At 39.6% G+C, this 21,463-nt stretch overlaps 2 protein-coding genes, 1 long non-coding RNA gene and 2 pseudogenes across 8 annotated transcripts; 4 read left to right on the top strand and 1 right to left on the bottom strand.

Annotated features, from left to right (window-relative positions):
* Positions 1 to 296: 296 nt before the first annotated feature.
* LOC146467241 (uncharacterized) lies at positions 297 to 12,133 on the top strand. Of its 3 annotated transcripts, none has more exons than XM_085125993.1 (2): positions 297 to 362; positions 11,224 to 12,133. In XM_085125993.1, exon 2 carries the CDS (start codon positions 11,276 to 11,278, stop codon positions 11,966 to 11,968), a length of 693 nt encoding a protein of 230 aa, XP_084982119.1. In that variant the 5' UTR covers positions 297 to 362; positions 11,224 to 11,275; the 3' UTR covers positions 11,969 to 12,133. The 3 variants fall into 3 exon arrangements, with proteins under 3 accessions (XP_084982119.1, XP_084982120.1, XP_084982118.1); XM_085125994.1 differs by lacking the exon at positions 297 to 362 and adding an exon at positions 7,103 to 7,144; XM_085125992.1 differs by lacking the exon at positions 297 to 362 and adding an exon at positions 7,436 to 7,751.
* On the top strand, positions 2,491 to 3,880 carry LOC146467243 (uncharacterized). Its single transcript, XM_085125991.1, has one exon. It carries the CDS (start codon positions 2,807 to 2,809, stop codon positions 3,509 to 3,511), a length of 705 nt encoding a protein of 234 aa, XP_084982117.1. The 5' UTR covers positions 2,491 to 2,806; the 3' UTR covers positions 3,512 to 3,880.
* LOC146467242 (uncharacterized) lies at positions 4,737 to 6,001 on the top strand (annotated as a pseudogene).
* On the bottom strand, positions 8,241 to 17,039 carry LOC146467240 (uncharacterized). 3 transcript variants are annotated; one of them, XR_014867752.1, is made up of 3 exons: positions 16,898 to 17,039; positions 13,772 to 13,896; positions 8,241 to 10,796 (listed from the first exon to the last, which is right to left on the bottom strand). It is a non-coding gene; the product is annotated as an uncharacterized LOC146467240 (long non-coding RNA). The 3 variants fall into 3 exon arrangements; XR_014867751.1 differs by lacking the exon at positions 13,772 to 13,896 and having other exon boundaries at positions 16,898 to 17,006; XR_014867753.1 differs by lacking the exons at positions 8,241 to 10,796; positions 13,772 to 13,896 and adding an exon at positions 14,215 to 14,329 and having other exon boundaries at positions 16,898 to 16,960.
* Positions 17,040 to 17,128: 89 nt separating this feature from the next.
* Positions 17,129 to 21,232, top strand: LOC146467239 (uncharacterized; annotated as a pseudogene). The gene is made up of 3 exons (XR_014867750.1): positions 17,129 to 17,257; positions 17,694 to 18,497; positions 19,087 to 21,232. The product of XR_014867750.1 is annotated as an uncharacterized LOC146467239 (transcript).
* Positions 21,233 to 21,463: the final 231 nt, after the last annotated feature.

The following is a 21,463-nucleotide window of genomic DNA, read 5'->3' as shown; positions in this document are numbered from 1 at the left end:
GGCCTTAAAATAAAATTAAAAAAAAACAATGTAGCTCTGAAAAACATACTCGAATGAGCTAAATTTAAAAAGGCTAAAACGTGCGCGAGGGAGTCGCGCAGGCATCACTCTATATTCAAGAATTTGATAGATAGATAGTTAGATATGCTGTATGTGTCAAAGGAGATGCAAATTCGTGCAACCCTTGAAAACGCGAGCACAACCCTGCTTTTTGCATATTCGAAAAGGCCTGCCTGTCTGGTGAATCCTCCTTCTTCCCTGAGACGAATTTGCTAAGTACAGGTCTGCGTGAAGCGGTTGAGTAAGTACCAACCCTTTCATCTTCTGAGAATTTGTCCACGGTTGCTGCAGACTGCCACAAAGTAAGCATTTATCAAGTCAAATGATAGATCAGGGAAGTCGGCAGAGTGTGTTAAAATGCTTAAGTGAACGGATGAATTTCCCACAGAGCGTTAACCGTAGTAAGGAAATGAGAGATTGCACGAAGCAAAGAAAACATCTCCGACCTCTGCGAGAATCGAACCCACGACCTTCGGATTTGATCCTCCGTTGCTCTAAGCTAGAGACCAAAATTAAGGGGAAGAAGTCATAGGTGATTACGGTGGTGATCGCAGCAATGAGAATGTGAAGGGAACAAATGAATTCATTTCAAGGGGTTTCTTTCGCAACACTGTTATTCCCTGCATAAGACCAGCTACCCTTATACTAATGAAGGGAAGGGAATTAGAGTCACCTATGCCTCCTTACAAATTTCAGTCACATCGAAATAGAGGGTCTTTTCTCATGTCACGAATAATACAAAATATTCTATCACATTCAGGCAAATATCGAGGCGGTCATGCAAATAAAAAAAACGGCTACTTTAAATGTTTTCCATTCTCCAAACAGTTCAGACTATTTACTCTCCAAAGTAGCTCAAAGCTACTTAACGTTTGCTTTTCAATTCCGTTGAAAGACCTAACAGGCTTCTTCTTTCATTGCATATTGCAGACACGTGATCACCTACTATTTTTGTTTAAAAGTATCGAACCCATATATATTTTATCTCATTTTAAAAATTACTAATCGTTTACACTGATAAACGTAAATCGTTTATTTTCACGATTGTATAGCACAGAAAATGATCGCAACGTTTCGACCGTACATTTACCAGAATCAGAAAGTATAAATTCACACAAAACATGAAGGCAATTCACGAATCACGTTTAATACCACACCAAGTCGCTCACGAGTCAACCTTAAATTAGCAAATTGTGTTCATGTGGAGGTTAAAAGATCGCAAAATTGATTACAGGAATCATGAATAAATAAAGTCCATGATTTAATTCAATTCACTCGTTGCCTGTCACTCAATACCGCGCTTGTACTGAAAGGTCACTTTTCTCTCTGGCTCAGTCCTAGCGTCAGCTCTGCTCGCTTTCGAAGTTTTCTGGTCATGCTTTGGCGGCCCTTTGCTTCCCATAACTGAAACAGAATTGACGTTAGTCAAAGTCGTCGCCTTTGCATGAATAATTAGAAGCGCTGCTGACCCAGATACAGTTTGTTAATCCATTTACAATCGTATTCTAAGCAACGGTAGTGCTCATTGGAAACTTAAAATCGACAGGGATGTTTTTTAGTTCGAATTTAAAGTGAAACCATCGATCAGGATGTTGTTGAGGTCGATCGGAATGTTCTGCACCCTTCAATATTCAACTAAAATCCTCAATCAAATAGTTGAGTGACATCCTTGACACTAAATTTGCTGTAAGCGATGTTCATAGTGTCGTTAAAAGGCAATGTTTTTGAGTCTCTGGATACAAGTGAAATCCGTGACAAATTTCGTCTTGGCACCGTGTCTAGCAAAACACAAGGCAGATTTCATTATGACAAGTTCACTTATTAAAGAAAATATTGAGCATATACATACAAAGACCTACAAAGGAATGGCTATGTAATATTATATTTATTTATATATGATAGATACAAAGGAACGGCTATGTAATATTATATTTATTTATATATGATAGATACAAAGGAACGGCTATGTAATATTATATTTATTTATATTTTCTTTCTATGCATTTTCTTCAATCACTCATCAAATATTTAAAATCAGGGCACAAATGTAAACACTTTCTCATCTAATTATTCAATTGAGCCATCTCTGTATATCATCCAACCGCATCCAAGCACCCAGCGAAACCAATAAATTTTCCATCATCGGTAATTGACGTGCCTACCCGGATAAGCGATTGAAAAAGTGAGTTGTGCTCTTTCAATAACGTTATCAAAACACCTTAACCCTTTGCATACCAACTATGCATATTTGCGTAAAAAACACCGTTCTTGCTTCTATGAGTTGCCTGATAATGATAATGTGTGAATGGCAATAGCTGATGAATATTGTTGTCAAAAGAGACTTCCGGTATGACGTCAAGTAGCGTAGCGGAAAGGCATGATCACTCAACCTCGTTCCTGAGCGGGAAGAAGAGAGACCCTGGGAACGAGGTTGAGTGATCACTGACTAAAACTATTCAATTAGCTCAATCGCGCCATGAGAAAGGTTGAAAATATCTGTGAGGCATACATCAGGATTATATAAAGCCGATAGTTGAGCCTTTACGGCTTTATTGTTTTGTTTTTGCTTTTTTCGGACATACCAAGTTGCATTGATTTTTCTCTTGTTTAACTAACTGCTTCGGACAAAACTTTGGTCTGGCTACAGGCCTGGCCAAGGCCTTCTCATACTTGAACTTCCTTTTTTGTTTTGTTTTTTTTTCACTAGAATTTCATCGACGAGATAAAGTACGTTTGGTTTACAGGAATGGCGAACGCGATCTCCCAAGAACCTGAGTCGTTTCGATCCATCTCTTACGAAGACGAACTTCAGAGAGCCAAGTGGTTCAAAGAAGACCTGGATAAAGGTGATGGCTGGTCTGTAGCTGGCCAAGGGCCCGGCTACACGTATTGGATTAAAACCGTCCACGCAGACAAGGTCCCCACAAAAATAGTGTACTTGGTAGACATGCCTTTCCCCGTCAAGGTTTTCGGCCAGTTGTTGGATCCCCAGAATATAAAGGCTCGTCAAGATTGGGATAAAGCTTTTGTAGAACATGAGATTTTGGAAGCCTATCCTGACGATGGGGGTTATGTGACATACATGCGAGCGCTTTTATCGTTTCCCTTAACAGATAGATCGTTCGTTTTGTATCTTCCACCCGCAAAACAGGTCGATTGGTATGGTAAGCAAGCGCTTTTCTTGTTGATCAAAGACGGATGGCACGCTTCCAAGCCCGAAGGCGAAGATGGCCTCGTTAGAGCTACGAATGGCGGGAACTTCTATGTGGTGCTGCCGGACGAAAAGAAACCGGAAGCTGCGTGCACCGTGTTCGGTTTAACAAACAACCTCTACAACGGATGGATCCCAAAGACTAACATGGAGTGGATGCAGAAGAGAATTGTGCCGCGCAAATTCAACGAGTGGAGAGAAAATATGGTGGATGGATATGAAAAGCACTTTAAAAACTAGGCTGCTATCAGTGGCCGTATCTGTATTAAAAGAGGCATGATTCTGATAAATACAGGAATGCTTCATTACAGTTACTAACAATAACAACAACAATAACAAATGTCTATATACACTAGTAAGACTAGATCTATACACATGGTTTAAAATAGCAAAGACATTAGCCACTGAAGTCATATGTAAGGAACCTACTGAGTTCGCTGTCGCGTAATGCCCAGAACGAGATGTAAAAAGGATAGTCTCTTTCAGTAAGTGACATAGCGATACTCGAAAATCAGTTCAGTTCAGTTCAATTCATTTTATTCACACTTCGATATTGCCAAAGTTTATGCTTAAGGAATAAAACAATAAAGAAGAAAGATGGAAATAAAAGATTTTAGGGGGAAGTGTGCTGCGGTTAGAGGAACATAACTATCGAGCAAATCAAAACGAGTTCTTTCCACAAGAGTAAAACCTATGACTTTCCGATTACTTTAATATTCGGATGCACTACCACTGAGCTATACCTAGGGGACTCGAGGGAGCTCGGCCGTTAAACTAGGTTCGTGTGACAAACATTGTGCATACTTCTTGGATTGAATGTCGATTTTGTGCAACAAATACTGCTTGTTGACTAGACTATTCAGAAACGCATATCTGTTGAATCCGCAAATTTCCCTTTCCCGCTTTTTGATTGGCTAGAAAACATTTTCTGGCCAATCAAAAGCGGGGAATTCAAATGCTTCTGGAACTGGTTCGGCAAGAGTAATTTCCTAGGAGTTCTACCGCTGTTACAGTAAACTTTTGCCCACGTACGAAAATCCCTTCCACCCGACTAACTGCCCCTTGTTCCCCGAGGATGAGTTCAGTGAGGGTAAACTGTGGAAAGAGTTTGCGGAATGGCATAATTATGCGAAATACGAGATATGCGGAATGACTTAAAGAAATAAATTAACTTAAATGAACCTTTGTTTTAACGTTCACACCACAGTTGAATATCTTGTAACAAAAACGTTTCGATTGGTCAGTTGCTCCAACACATTCCAAATTCTGTTGTAGTTTATGCAAGGTCAAGGCCGAAAAAAGGAAACAAAAAGATACAACAAAGAAGTTTGTCAGGTTTCATAACCATTGCCTTCAATTAACTATTGTTAAACATGAGAATATATACGGAAGGTGGAACAATACAGAAATATTTTATGGTCCTCTGAGTGTAATTAAACAACTTATGCAATCCTAATTAAAAAGTAAAAAGCGTCACTAGAATTCATCGACGAGATAATTTAGGTTCGGTTTACAGGAAAAGTATAAATGGCGAACGCGATCTCCCAAGAACCTGAGTCGTTTCGATCCATCTCTTACGAAGACGAACTTCAGAGAGCCAAGTGGTTCAAAGAAGACCTGGATACAGGTGATGGCTGGTCTGTAGCTGGCCAAGGGCCCGGCTACACGTACTGGATTAAAACCGTCCACGCAGACAAGGTCCCGACAAAAATAGTGTACTTGGTGGACATGCCTTTCCCCGTCAAGGTTTTCGGCCAGTTGTTGGATCCCCGGAATATAAAGGCTCGTCAAGATTGGGATAAAGCTTTTGTAGAACATGAGATTTTGGAAGCCTATCCTGACGATGGGGGTTATGTGACATACATGCGAGCGCTTTTATCGTTTCCCTTAACAGATAGATCGTTCGTTTTGTATCTTCCACCAGCAAAACAAGTCGATTGGTATGGTAAGCAAGCGCTTTTCTTGTTGATCAAAGACGGATGGCACGAATCCAAGCCCGAAGGCGAAGATGGCCTCGTTAGAGCTACGAATGGCGGGAACTTCTAGGTGGTGACGCCAGACGAAAAGAAACCAGACGCTGCGTGCACCGTGTTCGGTTTAACAAACAACCTCTACAACGGATGGATCCCAAAGACTAACATGGAGTGGATGCAGAAGAGGATTGTGCCGCGCAAATTCAACGAGTGGAGAGAAAATATGGTGGATGGATATGAAAAGCACTTTAAAAACTAGGCTGCTATCAGTGGCCGTATTTTTATTAGAGCCAAAGTATTTACGCTATAATCCTTAAACCCTTAAATCGTTCCTTTTGTATCTTGAACCAGGAAAACAGATCGATTGGTATGGCAAGCAAGCGCTTTTCTTGGGGAAAAAAACTGGCGGCAAGCTTCCAAGCCCGGTTTTCGGGAGATAAGTAAGGCCGGCAGACAGCCAAATAACACTTTGGTCAGTTTCGAACGACACAGGGAGGGAAGCGAGGAAAACGAATTGCATGAGAGGGTAAAAAGACAGTAAAACGTCGATGAGGAGAAAGTGTTATTTGTTTGACCCCGATTCTACTACTCCGTGGATAGAATTTTTAGGTCATTTTAAAAGCGGACATTATTTCTCAGTAAGTTTAGTTCTTCACAACTGCGTTCTTTTGCTTATATTTTTAAATGGATTTTCTGTGGTGGCTCTAATTAACTATTACAGTGCTAATAAAATCGGTTTTCAAACGTTTCTACTCTATGGCCACGGTCACATCAGGGATATTAACAATGGTTAATACAGTGATAACTTTCATACAGTTGCCATTTGATTTCAGCTCCAACTATAGAGTGTTTTCATGGCAACCATGTTGGAGGAGCCAAACAATAAAAGGTATTTGCATAAAAGTAAAAATTATTTCCCAAAGGAAAATCATTCTATTGTTTCGCTAATCCAATATAGCCATCATAAACACACTCTATAGTCAGAAAATTCATACTTTGGTGACACAAAACAATAGGTTGAACTACAATTAGGCCCAAGCAAGGGTAAAGATTGGTTAAACAACGAAGAACCAATCAAACTCGTTCCCAGGGTCTCTGCTGTTCCCGTTCCCCGCAGGGAAGGGAATTAAGAGCAGAGAGGGAGATTGAGGCCCTCCCCTCCCCTTCCCCGATTACGTTGGCCACGTAGGCTACGTCGTGAAGGCCACATTCAAGTGTTCCACGCTTTCTACCAAATCTTGTGGTGATCACTCGCATTGTATTAAAGCGCAAACTTTTGCAAGAGCTTTTTCCGTCATCTGTGTTCAAAACCGGATATTTACAGGTTTGGACAGGAATGATTTAAAGTAATCATTTAGAATTTCCGAGATACTTCTTTTTATGAATACTTAAGTCTTATTTTTAGTCGTTTGTCTTGCATCCGCCGTTTTGTATGTGACACGTCATTTGGTCATATACGAAGACTTGTGCGTTATCTCTTGGCCAATCGCGACGCAAAATAAAGGAAAAAAGAATTTGCGAAAGCGACCGAAAACTTAACTCGTGCCGCCTTACGACCCGAGTAATAAGGTCTTACTGTCTAATATCGTACCTAGATTTTTCACTTCAGGAGAGAACATCTGGCAAATTCCGGAAAGTCAGGAATGTGACTCATAGCACAACTGCGCGTGCTCAATGTTTTGCGGCAAAAATGACTTTGCTCACGTATTGCCCAACATGGATTTTCAAGATAAATTTTATCGCTACAAGTGTCGGTTATATTTCACCTACCGTATTCAGAAAAGAACTGCATGATCAATGATTTCAAGTTTTTTGGCAAAGAACAAAGCCGCCGATAAAGTTTTCAGTTAACAATGGTAGCCAAAGTGCGCGCGCATCTTTCAACGACATGACAATAACGGTGGGAATTAATTACTGTCATTGGTATATTGGACTGCTAGCTCTATTAATATGCAAACTCCTCTGCTGTGCCGAGTGCTGTGAGAAATATTATTAAATTACCCCACTCGTGTTTCCAGAATGATTCATTATCACTGGGATCTGAATATGTCTCTTTAAGAGAAATAGAAAGAAGCTTTAATTTTTCGTGATGTGGTAGTTGGTGTCTATTCGATCATTTAACCGCTATACGCTATTCAAATCCTTGTAACATTTAGGTAGCGTTGGGAAAATAGAGCTACAAATACTTGGGAGTAGCGACGGCCTTAAAGAAAAAACAATTTAGCTCTGAAATGCATACCCGTACAAGCTAAATTTAAAAAGGCTAAAACACGCGCGAGGAAGTCGCGTAGGCATCACTCTATATTCACTTACTGAGTCACATGTTTGATTTAATTAAATATAGACAGTTAAATATATCCCAATATTGAACAAAGAAGATGCAAATTTGCCCAACTCATGCACGCGAGCACAACCCTTCCTGTTGAATTTTCGAAAAGGCCTGTCTATCTGGTGAATCCGCCATCTCCCTGACACGAATTTTCCAAATACCTGTGTGAGGCGGTTGAGTAAGTACCAACCCTTTCATCTTCTGAGAATTTGTCCACGGTAGCTGCGTAGACTGCCACAAAGAAAGCATTTATCAAGTCAAACGATAGATCAGAGAACTGAGTAGTGTTTGAATGAAGTGAACCGTATGCATAGGAAAGAGACTTGAATCTCGCCGTTGTACAACGTCGAGGTAAAAGCCTCTATAAAAAAGAGACTGAAATCTTGCCGTTGTACAACGGCGAAGTTAATGCCTCCGTGTATAAAAGAGACTGAAATCTCGCCGTTGTACAATGGCGAAGTTAATGCCTCTGTATTTAAGAGAGACTGAATTCTCGCCGTTGTACAACGTCGAGGTAAAAGCCTCTATAAAAAAGAGACTGAAATCTTGCCGTTGTACAACGGCGAAGTTAATGCCTCCGTGTATAAAAGAGACTGAAATCTCGCCGTTGTACAACGGCGAAGTTAATGCCTCTGTATTTAAGAGAGACTGAATTCTCGCCGTTGTACAACGTCGAGGTAAAAGCCTCTATAAAAAAAAAACTGAAATCTCGCCGTTGTACAACGGCGAAGTTAATGCCTCTGTATATAAAAGAGACTGAAATCTCGCCGTTGTACAACGGCGAAGTTAATGCCTCTGTATTTAAAAGAGACTGAATTCTCGCCGCTGTACAACGGCGAAGTGAATGCCTTTTCTTTGTATATTTATTATGGGAACGAATATTTTTTATTTTGTAGAACTACTTTTTGGGTGATTTTTTTAAGAAAACGTAGAAGGAAAGTAAATTTCAAAAAACACAAAGCATTATGTTAAGTACATATGTTAAGCACTGTACAAACCATCGTTCGACTACATGTACTCAGCAAAGCGACTGCGGGCCTTTCAGGCGGGAGTCGAGTAAAGTGCTCAAGTCAGAGAAGAAATGGATAGGCGTGCAAAGCTACGAATTTTGTACGAGACAAGATGGGCGAGCAGGGCTGATGCTTTATATTTCTTCCGTGCAGCGTTCACAGTAGTAGTTCAGGTGCTCGAGATCTTTTTCCAGGATGGCGTTGGAAAGAAAAGGAACTACTTATGTTCTATCTATCAAGCAGTTTGATTTCATTATTGCTTTACGTGCAGCAGAGTATGTCCTTTCCAACACAGTTGCCTTGTCGACTAGTGTTGCAAGAAAAGAGCGTAGATCTCATCGAGGCAGCCCCTGGGGCACGCAACGACGAAATGTTTCTAAATACAACAGAAGAGCCTAACATGGGTTTCTGTATGTTTTAGAAACCTGTTTAGTTAATTTGGTGCTGCCGTAAAAAATGTTTATCTGTTGGGATATTTTAGGGGAACTTTAGTCGTTCCGGAAGTTTTTGAGGAGACTTTTTTTTGCTATCCTGATGGGTCTTGCCGAAAGTTCGAGGACACATAATAGCCATATTTCCATCTCTATAAGTGTGACTATGGAAATTTAGCAAGAATCTTAAAGAATTTTAATGCTCATTTGAATATTATAGACGTATATAAACCTATTTATCCGAAAACGTTAGGGGATGAAACCTAAATACGCATCTTGCTTAATAGACGGGTATACTACCTATAATTAGGAAAATAAAAGACATGTTCATGTACGTTCCTGATGATATCTCAATTCTTCACCGAAATTTTTAGCAGCTTTTAGAATAGTTACGACGGACGAAAATTTTGGCGGACCAAAACACCATCCAAAAATTATGGGAGTTATAAAACGTGAGCACATTATTTTCCGAAAATTCTAGGGCACTTGATGGTTTTCCGAAAAACCTCGAAAAGTCTAGGAGATCGCTAGGCGAAAATTTTGAGAATTTTTAGGGGACCTTCTATCCGAACCGATATTTTACCTAAATATTCTGTTAGGTGCCCCTGGTAACCCAAGAAGCGAGAGTCGTGATACATATGAAAGCTGAGATCCGTCGGTTTGGAAGGAAGTGCATTCAGCGGGGCAACAGGTTCAGCTGAGTTTGACATTGGGCCATGCATGCCAAGAACAACCCAAACGGTAGCAACACAGGGTGAATGTCCCAGCCACAAACCCAGCGTCCTACTGGCAAAGAACTGTGTATCTCCTTCTTCTTCCGGCCCCAGAAGACAAAAAAGATAAATAGCGCGGTCTAGATAGCATTAATCAAGGGTAGCGCTAATCAGAAGAGGCCGCTTATTTGAAGCGGGGCACTTACTAGAAAGTTTATGGTTTATTATTCAACATAAAGTAACAGACAGGTTCACTTCGCCGATGATCAACGGCGAGATATCGATGCCTTCTGTTCTACAGACGTTTACTTCACCGATGATCAACGGCGAGATATCGATGCCTTCTTTCATACAGACAGTTCCCTTCACCGATGATCAACGGCGAGATATCGATGCCTTCTTTCATACAGACGGTTCTCTTCGCCGATGAGCAACGGCGAGATATCGATGCCTTCTTTCATACAGACGGTTCCCTTCGCCGATGATCAACGGCGAGATACCGATGCCTTCTTTCATACAGACGGTTCCTTTTGCCGATGATCAACGGCGAGATATCGATGCCTTCTTTCACACAGACGGTTCCCTTCACCGATGATCAACGGCGAGATATCGATGCCTTCTTTCATACAGACGGTTCCTTTCGCCCATGATCAACGGCGAGATATCGATGCCTTCTTTCATACAGACGGTTCCCTTCGCCGATGATCAACGGCGAGATATCGATGTCTTCTTTTACACAGACGGTTCACTTTGCCGATGATCAACGGCGAGATTCACATGAAAAATCCATGAATAAAGTGTTAAACTGAACTCATGAATTTGCCACTGTGCGTTAACCCTAGTAAGGAAATTGGAGTTTGCATGGAGCAAAGAAAAATAATCTCCGACCTCGGCGAAAATCGAACCCGCGACTAGCCTGTGAAGACGTCTTTTCGCGGCGGTTGAAACAAAAGCCGGGACCTTGCGTCTGCTATAGTAGGTTGCTCACCCGCGACCTCCAGATCATTGATCGTCCGTTCCTCTACCCAATGATCTACAAGGCCAGACGGGAGCGTTGGGTGTTGAAAACCTGTAAATACAATGCAATTATATGTTTTTAACTTGACCCGTATAAAATTATTACTTTCTCTATACGGAAACTAGCCAACAAAACGAAACAACCTCCACTAGCTATAGCCAAATGTTCAGTGCTAATGACAGTTCGATGAACGGTACATGCAATACATATGTACAGTATAGATAGCACAAAAGAAATGAACTAAGCTGCAAAAAGTATCATGATCAATTCTTTCTTTAATATCAGTGATAACCCAATAAATTCTGAAACGGAATTGTCGTAAGATATAATTAAAGAATACATGTAATACAAGAGTATTTTCAGACCAAAATCGGCCGAAAAAAAAAAAAGAATATTCAGCATGGGCCGCAAAAAAAAATTCTTATGAAAAAAAAATTGAGTGTACTTGAACTTCCTGTTTTTCTTTTTCTTTCTTTAGAACTGATTTCCACGACGAGATAAAATACGTTAAGTATACAGGAAAAGTTAAAATGGCGAAGAAAGAAGAAACGCTGTCGTATCGATCCTACTCTCACGAAGACGAAGTTAAGAGAGCCAAGTGGTTCAAAGAAGATCTGGATAAAGGTGATGGCTGGTCTGTAGCTGGCGAAGTGCCCGACTACAAGTACTGGATTAAAACCTTCGACGGAGAAGAAGTCCCCACAAAAGTATTGTACGTAGCAAACTTTCCATTCCCCATCAAGGGCTTTCAGCAGTTGTTGGATCCCAAGAATCTGCCGGCTCGTCTGGATTGGGACAAAAATTTTGTGGAACATGAGCTTCTGGAAACCTATCCTGACGATGGAGGGAGTGTGGTATACATGCGAGCGGTTTTATCTTTTCCCTTAAGAGATAGATCGTTCGTTTTGTATCTTCCACCAGGAAAACAGATCGATTGGTATGGCAAGCAAGCGCTTTTCTTGATGATGAAAAACTGGCGGCACGCTTCCAAGCCCGAAGGTGAAGATGGCCTCGTTAGAGCTACGAATGGCGGGAATTTCTATGTGGTGCTACCAGACGAAAAGGATCCAGAAAATGCGTGCACCGTATTTGGTTTATCAAACAACGTCTACAACGGATGGGTTCCAAACATGGAGTGGTTGCAGAAGATGATTGTGCCGAACGCGTTCAACAATTGGTTTGCCTGTCTTGGGAATGGATATGAAAAGTTCTTTAAAAAGTAAGGCGCATAATTCTGAGGATGAACACAGGGACTCTTCATTTCAGTTAAAAATTTCACTAATAATGAATACTTTTCGTAGCCGGATTTCTTGTAGTAGAGACACAAGTACTTTTATTACGTCGCTTTACAACTCAATAAACCAAACTTATTGCGTGCGGGACTGACACCACGGCAAAAGACAATTTTATTTAATTTGGGCCAATACTTTTTCATGAACTCCTGAGTATCAATAGTCTTCTTTAGGGCAAGAGTTACGATGAGAGAAAAATAACGGCTCTTAAAAATTTAAATTTGAAGGCAAACATAACTGGTCAATGGTTAACATGACATAGCCTTTACAACGGTTTATAAGATATATGTATGTAGGTGAAAAAGTGTTAAAAAATACTAGAAATGATTCATAACCTAACGTTCATTTCGTCGGTTAAGGTAAGTCCGTCTTGCAACAAAGTTTTACCTCTCTCTATGAGGTAAGCGTGAAGCTTTCCTCGCTTTTCGCTGGGCTCCGTTGCTGATGGTTAGTAGTTCCACAGCTGTAAATAACGTCATGTGTGTAACACGGTGGGAACTGCTTTCTTGTTTGATAGTATGCTAACGTTACATTGTTTCGCATATTAAAATTCGAGTTTGTGATTTAGTTGTGACCAATTACAAAATATATTTTTGTCGTTGTTACTGTTTGATAGAGGGGGGAGTAATTAGGCAATATATGTATACATGATGTTGTCAAATTTAATAGAAAAGCTCTAAAAAAAAGCTAGTGAAATCAGGGAAAATAATATTTTCGTTGAATGATATCGAGAAGTCATCATTCACACTTTATAGGCAACTGAAGAGATCCACAAGATTAGTAGCGAAACCGCGGCCTTGCCTGCCCGTTTCTCAACATAACAAAAAATATTCTAAACTCAGAAGGGTTAACAGCAGTCCCTCAACGAAACATTAATGGTAAATGTAAAAGACAGTCGATCTACCAGCATAAAAAAGGAGGGAATTATTGAGTTCCCACAATTCAAACGCCGCCATTAGTCATAAAAGTGGTGCGAAGCATTTGCAAAAATCCGGTCGTGATTTAAGCACAACTAAGCAATTTACAGCACGTTGCACGGCTAGCCGTGTATAACCAGGTAATCACTGGAACAATCATTGTTTGGGTTGTTCAATGGTCTTTACTTTGGATTGACGACTACTTCACAGCTAAGTTTACAGAATTCTCCAAGTGTTAGAACTTCTCGCGTTGTTTTTATAATAATAATAATAATAATAATAATAATCATAATCATAATCATAATCATAATCATAATCATAATCATCATAATAATCATAATCATAATCATAATCATAATCACAATCACAATCACAATCATAATCATAATCATAATCATAATCATAATCATAATGATAATAATAATAATAATAATAATAATAATAATAATATTGTAAATGGTTTGAACCCAGGAGTCATGTCATAAGACGTAAATTATGATCATCCGGGTGAGTGTAGTCCTGAGAAGGCTGTTTGTGGTGACTTTGACTGACGTTTTGACAACCTGAGCGGAAGTCATCTTCAGAGTCAAGTGAATTGTTGAACGTCAGTAGGTGGTATATACGTCTCTGGTTGTTAACCTGATTGGTCAACGATGATAATGATGATGATAATGATAATGATAATGATAATGATAATGATAATGATAATGATAATGATAATGATAATGATAATGATAATGATAATGATAATGATAATGATAATGATAATGATAACAACAATATGTTTATGTTGGTTGGAGTATGATTGACAACTTACTTTCAAACTCTCATCAATTGTTAATTCCAGCTAACGTAAGTCGCTGATACGATTGGTTGGTAGCGGAATTTGTAATATTTCCTCCCATTTATTTGCTTTTCTTTTAGGAATTTCTTTACGTCCAGCTAAAATATAGCAAGGGGAAAATATAACAATTACAATGAGCATTGGTATTGATAAAAATTATACATTAACAACCAGAAGTATGTAAAACATTAGGTTGAAAGTTACAAGCAGTGTCAAACGTAGTGGTTATGAAACCTGGGGGGGGGGGTTCTCAACAGATGCTTAGGTAGGGAGGTGCAGCCCGGGCGTTCAAACTCTGACCCTGTTTAAGACACAATTATATGATTTCCCCATCCCGTTTAAGACAGAATTCAAAATTTTCAGACCCTATCTAAGACATTTAACCTACACTAGTTTCTTACTGGTATTTTAATGCATTGGCAATCACAATCTACTTGAAATCATTGAAATACTGGCTTCGTTCTTCAAAAGACCAATAAACAGACATCTCAGCTTATCCTGTTTAAGCCATCAGCCTCATGTAGAGATACCCTGTTTAAGGCAGAAAGTGATGAAATAGATACCCCGTTCAAGACAAAACACCCTGAAAACCATACCCTATCGTGCCGCACGTCCCCGTTATGGTCATATAAGGAAGTACCCCCCCCCCCCCCCCCGTATGAAACAACAACTTTCCAAGAAGAAAGGCGGTACTACAAGTCAACGCATAGACCTGTTTCCAATTGAGTGTCAAAAGTAATTTTGCTTTTGCTTTGGTTTTGCATTACTGCGCTCTGCGATTGGTTAACAAAACTCGCGCCACTTTCTCAACCAATGGGAATCCAAACCAAAACCAATCGTGTTTTTGCCGCACGCGTTTTCCCGCGCTTGGTGCCGGTTACATGTATTTACTTCGAATTCTGATTGGCTCGTTGTGTTGTTTACATCTGTTTTGATTAGCCAGAGTAATAACTTTGGTTTTGGTTTTACGACACTCAAATTGAAACCGCTCTATTTCCATAAATTACAGGGTACGTGTTTACAAGTCTCAGTTCTCTAATTAAAAATACATGTACAGTACATGGTCATAAAGCCAAAGTATTTACGCTATAATCCTTAAACCCGTTTCAAATGAAAAAAAAAAAAAAAAAGGTTTACAAAAGGGTTTAAGGATTATTGTTATTCAAATGAGTTTGGTGAAGACTAACACTAACGCTAATTAAAAAAAACTTAAATTTCGGCTGGTGAACATAATGAAATTGTACAGAAAACGAAAATAATAAGGAGAACATGAATCACTATTTCCAGGCAAATACCTGCGAAAGGTTAACTTGAGGTCGGGGGGGGGGGGGGGGGGGGAGAGGGAGGTATTCCAAAAAAAAAAATGGGAAGGGGTGTGCGGCCCGCTTCCCAAAACCCTTCCGCTATTTATGACTAAAATCTGCGATTTTCCCTACCCTATTTATGACCTGACCAAAAATTTTTCAGTTTATAGTGTCTGGTTAACTTCAGTTCAAAAGCCCCTGGAGCCCCGCACATGACAGGAGCGCGTGACAAGCTGTTGCGCACGTACACAGTTGCCGTAAACATCATGATGAAGAAGTAGCTTCTAAAAAAAACGAATTAAAGACAAGAGTGCAAATATCGATACCCTATTTATTACCAAAATGACGGCAAAATGGCTAAAATCGATACCTATTTACGACCAAAACAGCTGAAAAACCATACCCATTTGGGGCCGGACATACCTATATAGCCCATATAAGGGAGTACCCCACCCCCTCTCCCGGGACTTGAGGTCAAATGCAGTAACCGTAATGCATGATAAACAATCTATTGTTGTACCAGACAGAAGGATTAGCCACCTTAGAAACAGTCCAAACCAGAACACCAGTTTTTATCATAAAATTAAGCGCTAAAAGATTTTTAGAAAATACTATAAAACTCTAAAAAACCGACAACATTTTGACGCTACTCCAAGTCAAAAAGGTAAGATAAACATAAGAATATATAGGAGGTGAAACAATACAGAAATATTTTATGGTCCTCCGAGAGTAATTTAACAACTTATGCAATCCTAATTAAAAAGTAAAAAGCGTGAAGTAAACAGTTTTGAGCTAATCGAGTCAGTTTGGGTGTTAAGAGAAGGCTTGGAAGGGCATAAAGCCTTCCCTTGACAGCCAAACTTATTCGATTAGCGAAACTCACTTATTTTTAGAACACAGGAAGGAAAAATGTTTTATCAGCGCTAGACAAGTACTTCACTAAACCGTGATAAATAGAAAGGTAAACCATTGAACTTTAAATATTTTTAGCCCTTTGAATAGAATATTCACCATAAATAAGACACTTATTGCATCGTTTGAGGGAAACCGAAGGCAAAATTGTGCAAGTGCGAATCTTTACAATGTCCATCATTCCCGTGTGGAATAACCCCATGGAATTCCATGGAGTTCCATGGAGAGTTCCATGGAGTTCCATGGGATTGCATGGAACTCCATGGAGTTTCCATGGCATGTCCATGGAACTCCATGGTGTCTGTGGAGTTCCATTGAGTTCCATGGAGGGTCCATGGAGTTCCATAGAATTCCATGGAGTGTCTATTGAGTTCCATTGAGTCCCATGGAGTGTCCATGGAGTTCCATAGAGTTCCATGGACGTCCATGGGATTCTATTGAACTTCATGGAGTGACAGGTGTGTCCAGAGAATCCCATGGAGTACTTGAAAATCTAATGTAACACATTGTAATAATTGGGTTGACACCAATCAGAACTTCACTGTACAATCTGGAATTTACATGTATAATTCACAGTTTCTTTGTTGTAAGTTTTAATCTTAACCATGGCAAATTTTAATTAAGATGCAACAATAACAAATGGTTTGAAAGAAAGAGAAAGGAATTGTATAAATTGTCTATACCACACGCGCGAGTGAGCTGTATTTGTATGTTATTTTAATATTGGACATATCAAGACATAAAACCAAGATGAGCAACTGATATAAGTATTTGCAACTGGCTTCCTTTCAAGAAAAGCTTTAATACTAAAAAACCTGAGCTTATAATATTATTATTGGTGGTACACTGAACTGCATTTGTGAAAACACTATTATTTTCAAACCTTCTTTGATGAATCTTGACTCCATTAAATGCCACAAAGAACAGCAATGCTTTGAATCATAATTCCAACGACCTTCATGCGCAATGCTAGCTTTTAAAATGAGCAAGAAAGCGACTGGAGCCTGACTGAGTACCGGCAGCCATCTTGGATTTCATTTAGACTGGGAAGACTGGGCATGAACAAAGCCATTTTGGTCAGCAGATATGGCACTGCAGGCTCGTGAAAAGAACATTTCATTTTAGATTTTAGGCGGGATTCAAGCGTTTAGGAGACATTTCCTCTGGATTTTTACCTCTGTTAAGCTAAAAAATGATGGATTAAATAAAAGCAGCAAATGTGGATAACTACTTTTAGAAAGAGGTAAGATTTCACATAATAATTTTGATGAAAGACTACGTGAAAATGTGTGATTTTATAGATCTTCTGGGCGAGAGCAATTAAGTTTACCCCTCTTGAATTTTTAGAGCAAATTCAAGATTTTGCAAGTAGACATTCCCTGTTTATTTTTAATACAAAGCTTTCGCAATTGTTTTTACTGGGTAATAAACATTATTATTATTTGTAGCCGGTTTGATATAATGTCTTGTTATAAGCTAAGCCGAAGACTTACATGATCTTGATTTGAATGAAGCATGGAGATCAGACTTTATGATCAGCTTCATGCCCATTGGGTGTATATTTTTGTAACTGTTGCCTCAGATGTTAAAATGCACTCATTTTACTCAGAAACCAATAAGATCACTGTGATCACTCAATAGAACTCACTTAAAGCGCTCAATTTTCTGTTTTACTACAGATTTTCAACTCAATATTGTTGTCAAGACTGTTAACTGAGCTTCAGAGTGAAGTCACCAAATCCTGCTAAACAAGATAAGTCGACCAGTATGATCATTGGACTCTATTTTAACTGATTCATTTTGTTACGAATCGTGCCTTTTGCTACTACTGTACTACTCAGAAACAAATTACATGAATTTACATGAATGTAAAGCCTGATCACAGAAAAGTAATAAATTCAAGTGTGTCCCTCAGTCACTACTTGTGGTCAAAGCCTTTAGTGTAATTTTAAGCTTTATAAATAAAGCTGTTTCCATTAATTGCAAAGCATGATCAGTGAAATGTTTTCATCAATGAACTCCATGGATATTGTCTTTTCATCAAATTCCATGGAAATTCATTAAGAATGCAGTTGTGTTCCATGGAACTTAATTAGCCCATGGAATTCCATGTAAAATTTTCCATTAAATTCCATGCAGCAACTCCATGGAGCTATTTCCATGGAGCTCCCTAGCCTGTTGTTATTTCCATGGAACTCCATGGAATTCCATGGAATTCCATGTCCTAATACCCCATGGAATTCCATAAAATTCCATGGAGTTCCATGGAAAATTTTCCATGGAATTCCATGGGGTTATTTCACACGGATTGTTTGTTAGAAATATGGGTCAACGTTAATTAGACAAAGGAGATGCAAATTTGTGTAATCCTTGAAAACTCAAGCACAACCTTGCTTGTTGCATATTCGAACAGGCCTTCCTGTCTGGTGAATCGGCCATCTTCCCTGAGACGAATTTGCCAAGTACCTGCGTGAAGCCGTTGAGTAAGTACCAACCCTTTCATCTTTTCAGAATTTGTCCACGGTAGCTGCAGACTGCCACAAAGAAAGCATTTATCAAGTCAAATGAAAGATCAGAGAACTTTGCAGTGTATGTTTTTAAACATACACTGCATAACTTAAAAGTGTTAAAGTGAACCCGTGGATTCCCACTGTGCGTTAGCCCTAGTAAGGAAATTGGAGTTTGCAAAAAGCAAAGAAAAAATAATCTCCGACCTCGGCGAGAATCGAGCCCGCGGCAAACCTGCGAAGACACCTTTTCGCGGCGCGTGAAACAAAAGCCGGAAACTGGCGTCTGCTATCGTAGGTTCACCCGCGACCTCCAGATAATTAATCGTCCGTTGTTCTACCGACTGAGCTACAAGTCCTACAAGGTCAGACGGGAGCAACTTGTGGGTGGTTCTGGTGGTAACTGTGCGGCAATGTGAATGTGAAGGGTACAAATGAATACATTCCAAGGGTTTCTTTCTTAACTACTTTCTCGGTTAAAACTTTGCTCTGGCTACAGACCTGGAAACGCCAGGCCAAGGATTTCTCATACTTGAACTTCCTATTTTCCTTTTTCTTTCACTAGAATTTCTTCGACGAGTACGTTAAGTTTACAGGAAAAGTATAAATGGCGAAGAAAGAAGAAACGCTGTCCTATCGATCCTACTCTCACGAAGACGAAGTTAAGAGAGCCAAGTGGTTCAAAGAAGATCTGGATAAAGGTGATGGCTAGTCTGTAGCTGGCGAAGTGCCCAACCACAAGTACTGGATTAAAACCTTCGACGGAGAAGAGGTCTCCAAAAAAGTATTGTACGTAGCAAACCTTCCTTTCCCCGTCAAGGGCTTTGAGCGGTTGTTGGATCCTCAGAACACAAAGTTTCGCCAAGATTGGGATGAAGCTTTTGTAGATCATGAGGTTTTGGAAGCCTATCCTGACGGTGGGGGATATGTGACATACATGCGAGCGCTTGTATCTTTTCCCTTAAAAGATAGATCGTTCGTTTTGTATATTGCACCAGGAAAACAGATCGATTGGTATGGCAAGCCAGCACTTTTCTTGGGGTTAAAAAACTGGCGGCACGCTTCCAGGCCCGAAGGCGAAGATGGCATCGTTAGAGCTACGAATGGCGGGAATTTCTATGTGGTGACGCCAGACGAAAAGGATCCAGAGAATGCGTGCACCGTATTTGGTTTATCAAACAACCTCTACAACGGATGGATTCCAGACGCGGAGTGGTTGCAGAAGATGATTGTGCCGAACGCGTTCAACAAGTGGTTTGCCTGTCTTGGGAATGGATATGAAAAGTTCTTTAAAAAGTAAGGCGCATAATTCTGAGGATGAACACAGGGACTCTTTATTTCATTTAATAATTTCACTAATAACTAATACTTTTCGTAGCCAAATCTCTTGAAGTAGAAACACAAGTACCTTAAGTACGTCATGCACTTTACAACTCAATAAGCCAAACTTATTGCATGCGGGACTGACACTACGGCAAAGGACAATTTTATTTAATTTGGGCCAATACTTCCTGAACTAGTATTACTAGTCTTCTTTAGGACAAGAGTTACAATTAGAGAAAAATAACGGCTCTTAAAAATTTAAATTTGAAGGTAAACATAACTAGTTAATGGTTAACATGACAGAGCGTTTACAACGGTTTATAAGATATATGCATGTAGGTGAAAAAGTGTTACTAAAAAACTGACTGGAAATGATTCATAACGTACTAACGTTCATTTCGTCGGTTAATCGGCCAAGTCCGTCTGGCGACAAAGTTTTACCTCTCTCTTTGAGGTAAGCGTGAAGCTTTCCTCGCTTTTCACTGGGATCCGTTGCTGTTGGTTAGTAGTTCCACAGCTGTAATTAACCTCATGTGTGTAACACGGTGACCCGTCAAGCCTAGGAACTGCTCTCCTGGCCCCAGTTGTTCAAAGGCCGGATAACTTTATCTGCTGGATAAGGCACTATCCGGGGTCTAAAATATACTTCGCGCTAAACGTTGTCCAAGGTTTTCGTACACTCCTAAACTAGACTGTGGTTAGAGTGTGCATATTCGCTTGTACACGACAAAATGCTGAAATCTTTGAACAGATTGAAACTGTTGGATAGTGACTTATCCACTGGATAAAGTTATCCGGCCTTTGAACAACTGGGGCCTGTTTGATTAGTATGCTAATGTCACTGCGTTTGATTTGCCACATATTTAAGTTCGAGTTTCTGACTTAGTTGCGACCAGATACAAAATATATTTTTGTCGTTGTTACTGCTTGACAGAGGGGGAAGTAATTAGGCAACATCATACATTATGTTGTCAAATTTTCTTTAAAAAGGTTGTTCACTCCCTCTAGGGACAAAATTCAACCTCGATATTTTTTCTTTAGTCTGACAGTTGGAAGTCATATTTTGCGCTCAGGGGTATGAACGCTAAATCTATTATCGATCATCATTTTTAACCTGTCATGTTATTTTTTTTTTTCAAATGTTTATTGATTTCCCGTCTATTCGTTTTATGATTGTCTCAACTACAATTCCATCAACTGCCTCACAAGCTAAGCTTCATACATTATATGCAACAACTCTGTAATGAGGAAGCCTTACTCTATAAGCCCTGCGGTTTTTCCTAATAAGGCTTCTTCACCACTTTCTCTGCAATTAAATGTACTTTTATCTACTTTTATTTCCTTTTGTTGTAACGTGTGTGGTGAAATAAATGAAATAATTTGCAGCACGTGTGTTTGGGTTTCGTATTCACTGGACTGCCTTTACCAAATGAGCTGGGTCGAACGATTTTAAAATTTATATTTCTTTTGACAAACTGTAAGTCACAGTATAACAGACCTCTAGGTAAATATGGCACGAAATATAGTTTTTGTATGAGGAAAAAAACCGAGCGCGATGTCTCATACTTTCCGTATAATCATATAACAACCGATGGTTTCTAAACTCTACTAAGCAGATA

This window comes from Pavona decussata, unplaced genomic scaffold (genome assembly GCF_977016875.1).
Source record: "Pavona decussata unplaced genomic scaffold, jaPavDecu1.1 SCAFFOLD_137, whole genome shotgun sequence".
Classification (NCBI taxonomy): domain Eukaryota; kingdom Metazoa; phylum Cnidaria; class Anthozoa; order Scleractinia; family Agariciidae; genus Pavona; species Pavona decussata.
This window is presented reverse-complemented; position numbering and strand designations above follow the sequence as displayed.

Excerpts from the sequence above, each read along its gene's own strand:
- LOC146467243 (XM_085125991.1), top strand. The coding sequence starts at position 2,807 with ATGGCGAACGCGATCTCCCAAGAACCTGAGTCGTTTCGATCCATCTCT.
- LOC146467241 (XM_085125993.1), top strand. The coding sequence starts at position 11,276 with ATGGCGAAGAAAGAAGAAACGCTGTCGTATCGATCCTACTCTCACGAA.